Source organism: Priapulus caudatus, unplaced genomic scaffold, assembly GCF_000485595.1.
Source record: "Priapulus caudatus unplaced genomic scaffold, Priapulus_caudatus-5.0.1 Scaffold378, whole genome shotgun sequence".
Classification (NCBI taxonomy): Eukaryota; Metazoa; Priapulida; class Priapulimorpha; order Priapulimorphida; family Priapulidae; genus Priapulus; species Priapulus caudatus.
In genome coordinates, this window is record NW_014577439.1 from 84,072 (window position 1) to 93,142 (window position 9,071).

The 9,071-nt window shown below is 44.5% G+C and overlaps 1 protein-coding gene across 1 annotated transcript in view; it reads right to left on the reverse strand.

Moving 5' to 3' along the window:
• Positions 1–3,574: 3,574 nt before the first annotated feature.
• The window catches only part of LOC106809698, a gene marked incomplete in the record, with an annotated part of 29,209 nt that continues 23,712 nt past the window's right edge, over positions 3,575–9,071 (reverse strand). Inside the window, 1 exon segment of the mRNA XM_014812868.1 lies at positions 3,575–3,633. Coding sequence (XP_014668354.1) covers positions 3,593–3,633 — 41 coding nt within the window.

Consider the following 9,071-nt stretch of genomic DNA (forward strand, 5'->3'; position numbering starts at 1 on the left):
CTTCACACCTGAAGGTTAACGTACCATTGAGGTAGGCTGGGTAGAGTATGTTGAAGCTTCCAGGCACGTCGTGAGCCCACATGTCGAAGAACGGGTAAGACATGAACATGAACTGTTGCATGTGCCCCGTGAAGAAGGTCGCGGAGTCGTAGTCGACGGCGCCAGTCTGCTGAAGGCCGACGTTGATCTGAGTGATCGGCATCGGATCTGAAATACAGGCACGTGGTAGTCAGTGACGTATCGCGTATACAGAGGAAGTGAGAGAGAGGGGAGTGGAGAGAGGGAGAGAGAGAAAGAGAGGGACCGAGCGAGAGAAAGAGAGAGAGAGAGAGAGAGAGAGAGAGGCAGTAAAAGAAGGGGGCGCGAGAAAGAGAGGGAGAGAAAGTAGATAAATTTTGGAATAGTATTTTATTAAATGAATCTGAATTCATCCCCTCTGTGCATTCACGCTGCAGGTCAATCGCAGGCCAAAGTCTACTCTGACTCGATTCGCTTCACTCACCATTGGTGGTAAAGATCCTCTTCTCAGACCAGTAGTCGATGACCAGGCTCACATCTCTGCCCTTGCGCCTGATGTAGACGTAGTGCCAGTTGCCATCATCCAGGTTGTTACCGGCCGTAAGTTGCTGCAAACGAACGATGACATTTCACAGATAAACACCTCCACTTGGCTGCGAGTCTACAAATGCCTCGAGCTATTGCACCTGAGATAGTTCCCTGCCATAAACTGCCACATGCGAACGATGATATTTCACAAATAAACACCTCCCCACCCGGCTACAAATCTACGAGTGCCTTGAGCTTGTGGTTCGAAATTGTTCCCCGCTGTTAATTGACACGTGCGAACGATAACATTTCGCCGATACACGCCTCCCCACCCGACAGCGACTGCCTTCTAGATCTGCCCACGTCACATGGAGTGGTACCATTAGCAAGTTTGGATCGCCCGACCCTCAGCAGGATCGCCCGCGCGCGCTTGCCTCGCGCAAAACCTACCATCTGATGAGCGCCTATCTGTATGAAGAGCACGACGCGGCCGCGGCTCAGGTAGACGTGGATGATGCGGCTGGAGGCGGGCGACGCCTCACGCTTGCTGCGGCTGCCGGCGCCGCTGCGAACGACGCCCGTGTGCGTCGTTGCCGACATGATCGTGCCGGACTTGAGCGACGTCTGGAACCTGCAGGATGCCTCAAAGTCTCCCGTCTGCAGCGCCGCGCTGGGTGTAATCTTCATGAAGTAGTTCCCGGGGAAGTTGAGCACCGTCGGAACTGTGGATGGAGAAGCCAGCATGAATAACCATAGCAGAGATGTTGATGGAGGGAGAAGGCAACATAGTAACTATAGCAGAGATGTTGATGGAGGGAGAAGGCAGCATAGTAACTATAGCAGAGATGTTGATGGGGGGAGAAGGCAGCATAGTAACTATAGCAGAGATGTTGATGGAGGGAGAAGGCAGCATAGTAACTATAGCAGAGATGTTGATGGAGGGAGAAGGCAGCATAGTAACTATAGCAGAGATGTTGATGTGGCAGGGAGAAGGCAAATAGTAACTATAGACAGAGATGTTGGATAGAGAAGATATGGCAGCATAGTCAACTCATAGCCGCAGATGTTTTTGATTTGGACGGGTAAAAAGCCAACATAGTAACTATAGCTCAAAATGTTGATGGAGAGAGAAGGCCAACCATAGTAACGTATAGCTAGAGATGTGATGGGGAAAGGCAGCATAGTAACCTATAGCAGAGATGTTGATGTGGAGGAGAAGACAGCATATGTTAACTATAGCAGAGATGTTGAATGGAGGGACGAAAAGACAGCACTAAGGACTATAGCAGGAGATGTTGATTGGAGGAGAAGGCAAACATAGTAATAATAGTCCGAGAGTTTGATGGAGGGAGAAAGCCATAGTAACTATAGCTAGAGATGTTGATCAGAGGGAGAAAGTCAGCATAGGTAATCTCTAGCAGAGATGTTGATGGCAGGGAACAGCAACAGCATAAGTAACTAACGCAGAGATAGTTGATTGGAGTGAGAAGGCTAACATAGTAACTATACAGCAGATGGCTTGATGGAGGGAGAACGGCAACATAGTAACTACTAGCAGCGATGTTATAGAGGGAGAAGCAGCATCAGTAACTATAGGCAAGATGTTGATGGAGAGAGAGGCAGCATAGGTAACTATAGCCAGAGATGATTGATAGAGGGCAGAAGGCAGCATAGCTAACCTATATCAGCAGACATGTTGATGTGCGGGAGAAGGCAACATAGTAAACTATATTAGCAAGATGTTGATGGAGAAGACGATAGGCAACATATCACTATAGCAGAGATGTTGATGGGAGGAGAAGGCAACATCCGTAACTATCGCAGAGATCGATGGCTTGATGAGGGAGAAAGGCCAACATAGTAACTATATCAGAGAGTGTGAATAGAGGGAGAAGGCAGCATACGTAACTAATAGCAGAGATGTGAATGGAGGGAGAAAGGCAGCATAGAACTATAGCAGAAGATGTTGACCTAGAGGGATAAAGGCAGCATAGTAACTAGGCAGTAGATGTTGATGGGGGGGAGAAGGCATGTCATCAGTAACTATTATGCAGTAGATGTTGATTGGAGAGAGGCCAGGCAACATAGTAACAGCTAGCACGAGATGTGATGGAGTGGAACAGGCAAACCTAGTAAACTATAGCGGAGACTGTTGGATGGAGGCGAGAAGGTCAACATCCGTCCTATAGCCAGAGATGTTGAATGGGGGGAGAAGGCAGCCATAGTAACTATAGCAGAGATGTTGTATGGATGGGAGAAGGCAATCAATAGTAACTATCTGCAAGAGATGTTTGATGGGGGAGAAGGCATCATCAGTAATATAGCCCAGAGCTGTTAATGGAGGGAGAAGGCAACATAGTAACTATAGCTAGAGATGTTGATGGAGCGGAGGAAGGCAACAACTAGTAACTATAGCTAGAGATGTGACTGGAGGGAGAAGGCATCATAAGTCACATAACGAGAGATGTTGATGGAGGCGAGAAGGCAGACATAGTAACTGATAGCAGAGATGTTGAGATGGAGAGAGAAGGCAAACATCGTAACTGATAGCAGAGATGTTTGATGGAGCGAGAAGGCAACATAGTAAACTATTACCAGAGATGGTTGATGGTGAGGCGAGAAGGACAGCGCATAAGGTAACTTAGGCAAGAGATGTTTGATGGGGTGGAGAACGGCAGCATTATGTACCTAATAGCAGAGATGTTGATGGAGGGAGAAGACGAGCAATAAAGTAATTATTAAAGTCTAGTAGCAGAGCTGTAGAGAGAGAAGAAACCATAACTTAACTATAGCAATTAGTTGTGGATGGAGGGAGAAGATACAGTGCCAACTGTAGCAAAACTGTGGCTAAGATGGAATAGAGACTTTTTCCTCTGCTGTACAAGTGCACTCCACCGGGTAATGCGATTATCGGCTCCCACTCTGCCTGGCCCGCTGTAACATGTCAAATATGGGCATGCCGTCGATGTACAGCCCTCTATGCTCCGACCATCGAACGAGCCCCTAGTAGAAGTTAGCCCTCGGTTGGCTCTAATCGCACCAACGTTCACTTTGTTTCCACACCCATGTTCGATAATACTGACCGCTCTGCGTGAAACAAAAACTACTAGGCCCATCGGACGGTCTATAGATATCCTGCAATAATTTGCTCTTCTAACAATGCACATGCACAATGTATGGACTGATAGGCAAAAAAGCCTGTTCGTGCTCATACTATTTACTACTATTACTATTATTTATCATATATTTGGTGCTCATCTTATATTTAAAGTAAGCCCAGTTAGATAAGGTTGTGAGAGAGTCCTTTTGTTACTTGTCATGTTATATACTCGAGTAATTGGGTCTGGTTGCATGTTGAAGCGTAACGGTATCTGTAATAGTACCGTCCATGTTGCTATCGGCTGCGCCACCGACCAACACTGACTGACTTAAAATTGTCTAATTGAAATTGCCTTCACCTGATTAAATCCACTCTGTCTAACTTAAAAATTGCCTCTCTCGAGTCATGCTCATGAACGCCACCCAAGCCAAAAACAGAACCCGTGAACCTTAGATTTGGCCATATTGTTCTAATTGTTCGCATAATATTGAGTGGTTTCTTCTGGCCGTGGCATGAGACGTACTGGTTCTCGTGAGGCTGCCCATTCCCCGGAGAGGGATGCCCAGCTCCATTCAATGGATACGGTTGCCGATGTCCAGCGCCATGCGTGAGCTCACCGCCGGGCGTACATCCAGATACTGGAAACATAGCAAGAAACGGATTGTGAGATGGTTTGCTTTGATATCCAGAGGGACAAGTTATACGGCAGAGCAAAACCTGTGACGATGTGTATGCTATCGTTACATCGTCTACATTATAACACAGTCCAACCTGAAGTGATTTACAGGTAGCTACGCCATATTATTATTGTGATAGCATTCTAAAATGCTGCTCAGCACCAAAGTGGCAAGGCAATAGTCGATATTCCAGTTATGGACTTGTGAAAAATCTTGCGTTAATTCACCTAGCAAAATTTCAATGATGAGTGGGTACTAAATTCAGAACAGTTTTGGTTAGTTGTCTGAGAAGCTGTTAGACTTATTAAAATGTACGAAGTATCGCAGCACGACTAACAGTCATTGATAAATTCATGGTGCCTCAGTTAAAAAGAAAGGAAAAGATGTTGTCCTATTAATAGTAGCCATCACAAGAGGTTACAACTCTCGATGTTGTGATAGATATATGAAATTATTTAAATTATATTTTATATTTCTTCAAAAACAGGCAGTGAAGTTGTATAAGACTGGTTCTTACTTCAGCGTCATCCCCCTCGTCTTCCTCCCTCACCGCCAGATTCCCATTGTTAAGCCTCCAACAGCCGACTCTTGCCAGCCTTCGCCATTTGATTGCCCCCAAGGTGGCGTCATCGTCCTCGTGCGGAACCTGCAGGCGCAATCTTACGAGCATCGGATCGCGTTGTTGGGCGTTGGTACACACCTTCATGTAGGTGAGCCACTCAACGTGACGCTGCGTTGGTACGTCTGCAGAACAAGAGAACTCACAACTAAGAGCCTGACTGCAACTGTGCTGCGCCATCTACATCTTTATCATGTCGATTAGCAAACTGATCAGACTTTAAAACATGCACAACAGTAGAAGACTTAGAACACCTTGAAAATATGAATCATCGAATGTTTGATAAGTATTTTTACATGATAAAATATTAATCATATCTTGCCATGCTCAAAGTTCATTCAGTCTTACAGTTGCTAGCATGAAGACGTTGTTTTTTCAGGCCTTCTATGGCACGACATCAAAAACCAATTTTTTTTTGAACCACAAAAAGTAAAACCGAGTTTCAATGTTTATAAATGACTGATCACTATCATGTTGCACTGGTTCGCATACCAGTTTAGTCGATGCTGTTATCGATACCAGGGATGGGGAAGGGGAAGGGCCACCGACATAGGTACCCCCCCCACCACATCGGGATCTGCCCGAACCTACGCGTGTACGTACCTCTAGGGTGGTATGAGGGTCGATCCGGTGCCCAAGTCTCCGTCGCGCAGACACACAAGTTCACACCGTTGAGTAAACAGACGCCATTCTCGCCGGTCGAACACCGTCCGGCTTGTGCAGTATCCAAATTAGCGTTCCAGCAGTCCTCACGCCGATGTTGAGTGTTGATCCTGTCGATGTGTACTGAGCCGGCTGGCATGTTACCTGTATACAGGTAGGAAAGTGCAGTTATCACGCACTGGCACTATTACTGGCCACAATTCTGGCTGATACCATGATAATCCACGACGGATAATGGTCGCGTTACATCTAGGGAGGGTATTTAGTTATGTGGTACCAGACGCCAAAATTACCGGCAATCGTTGTCCGTAAGTGCAACGAATATAAATATTAGTCACTCGAGATTTATTAGATACGTATAGTCTTATCGTGGCAGTGATTTGGTTAGAGCTGTCCTGTCACTCCATTGACATCTATCATAATGCCATAAATGTTCACATAGGAAAGTTTCCTCGTGTCCTTGCGCACGTGTCGTTCGACACTCACGTATTTCAGGGGTCGTGATTGCTCAACGGCCGCAGCTCCACCTGCGTTTTCCAAACCGCGACAGAACTGAGTGTGTGCCAGTAAACTGTCGTTCCACTTCTATCATTCTTAAGGAATCATTGCTGAAACTAACGAATGATATGATCAATGTCACATGCGCCATATACCACTATATTCCTCGTCACACTCACATTGTATCTTTTCACACCTGCCCTGTATATTGTCCCCACTCTTACCTGTCACCTTTGTCACACCAACCCGTATCTGTCACATCCCTACGCGGTACCTTTTCGACACTGTTCATTTTCATCTAACCGTACCTTGTGACACCACGTTCCGTATGCTTGTCACGCCCACCCTTATTACATTTGTCCATGCTCCCTTCTGCCACCGTTGTCACATTTTTCTATCACTTTACTTCGTCTGTATCTTGTCACATTTTTTGGTTTCCTCACGCCTACTTGTCACTGTCGTTTCTCTCCACTCCCACACTCTGTCTAGCTATTTCCTTACCCATACCTCATTCAGCACCTTACTTCTAATACCCTTTCTGTCCATCACTTCCACTTTTTTTCTATCTTACCTTGTCACACTCACCGTGTATCTTGTCACCTATCCTAGTAGGCGCGTAGTTGTCCCGTCCTCACAGCGCGATGGGATGGCGTCGCGACGCGTGCTCTGAGTGTCGTCGCCACGCAGTGCGGTGTCAGCCGCATGACGTGAGGAAGTCAAACTTATCTCCTCCGTAGTCCTGCGATGACGATGCCCCCCGATCCACCGTAGAACCGTTCCGTCAAAGTGTTGCACGCTCGGCACCGCTGTAGACAATAATAGCATGATAATTAATTAATGATGCTAATGTATAATACTTACTACTAATTAATAGTAAGTATTATTATTAATATGGATAAAAACAAAAAAATAAATAAAAAAAATTGATAATGAAATAATCCATATACTTTAATAACAATATCTCCTCATAATCCCTGTCAAGATTGCAAATCCACATGACATGGAATTAGGTCGATGTCGAATCTTGACACCACGTGCAGAACAAGCAGATCTTCTTGCCAGAAAAAGTGAAAATAACCATAAAACTCAAGTTGAAAAATAAAACGGTTTGTACCAACGCATTGTTTTGCGTTTATGCTATCTGAAACTTTGCTGAAAGGCACTCGCCATGCGACAATCACGCGCTTACACCTGCAGCCTCTAAACAAGCTGTCATTCCTTTTGCTAATTCAATTTTACCCCGGAATTGCTAAACACGTCTACGCAGTGGTTTTTGGTTGTCACCCTCTGCATAGAAGAGAAGTAAGCTGTTTTTTCTTTCAAATTGCGGCAGCCGTATTTAACTGCAGGACAATGCATGTGAGAAGAAGGCAGGTATTCCGTTTGTGGCACCGTAATGACCCAGGCAGCAATTTACTTTCACGTATCTCTCGGGCTAGTTTAGATGACGGTCGATCTTCTATTCCAGCAGGAGAAGAAGAGAGCTTTGCCGTTGACACAGTCCTTTTAGTGTTACTTGAAACGCTGCGTCTCTCTGTCTGTAGAACACAAAGTAGAAGGTATTACAGTTCATGAACACATTCGCTGTACAGGCGGCTTATCATCACCCAATTCAAGATTCATCTGAGTGATATAACACTCTCTCATATCAAATTATTTCTAGGATTGTCAGCTACACCGATTCGTAAATGGTTTTAACACAGGTAGTGCCATCAATGTGGTTGTTGTGGCACTTTTGGTATCGAGAATTGCTTATATATACAATTTAGTCCGCTATCGCAATGGCTTGATTGGCTAGGCAGATTAATTGACTTGTCAATAATGTCAGTTGGATAAGCTATCAACCCCTCCTAAGACAACAGACAAGAGTGGAGAGTCTTGGGCATACAACTTGTGACTGCTTCAACATTAAAGATAACACGAAACAGTATGCAAAAACCGTGAAGCAGACTAAGAATTTGAACACAAAAGATGATCTATCGACCTTATAGCGATACGATATTGTCTACAGTTATTATTCTGTTGTAATGCCCGTTCGGCTCTCTAACTAGGCGTATATATCTATGTAATCTAGTTATGCAGTGCAATATGTATATATACTTATAACATACATACTATATCATGTATAAATATAAACAATATGAAACACTATTCTACTATTCCAACATTATATAACCAATGCAATCCGAATGTAAGTAAGCCGAATAAATTTGTTGAACAGGTATTAGTTCTGAAATACATACCAAGTACGCCACCTTGTGGTCCGTGCCCACACCGAGATTGATATGTGGATTCTCACCTTGTTGGCTTCCCACCGGGAACATCCCACGAACAGACGCAGCAGAGATAAGATCATTGTATGTATAATATATATATATATATAGTATATATATTATATTACTGGCAATGTTGGCCATAACACAGTTTGCTGCACCAGTCAATGCATATAAATGTATTAAATGTATAGTATCCTTCTACGTTTAATGTCTAATGATTGTATTATTCATATAAGAATCACGTTCATGTACGCGCACTGTAGTGTCACTACACTGGGGTTTGTGTCATCATCAAGAGATATGTTTCACTTGCAATTGAAGAGAGGGGGGCATGTCAGTCATCGAGCGATATACTCACTGCTTGTGGGGGTACCATGTCATCAAAAGTGTGATGATACACGTGTTGGCCCACGTGAGCACGATACACTCGGTGACCATCAGAATCATTAAGGTGGTTCCCCAGTGGTGTGGCTCTCCTGTAGTAGCCACACACACACACACAACACACACAATGAGTATGCTATATATATATTAGACTGTACAACTGACACTAGAATAAATCAATATCTATTCATTCTATATATGATACTAAGAATATAATATTATTATACTTAGTGTGCAGCTTACTGAAATACTGAGGCAAGGCTGCACGCTCTTCCCCGCTTATGTTTAGCATAAACCCTCTTCACCAT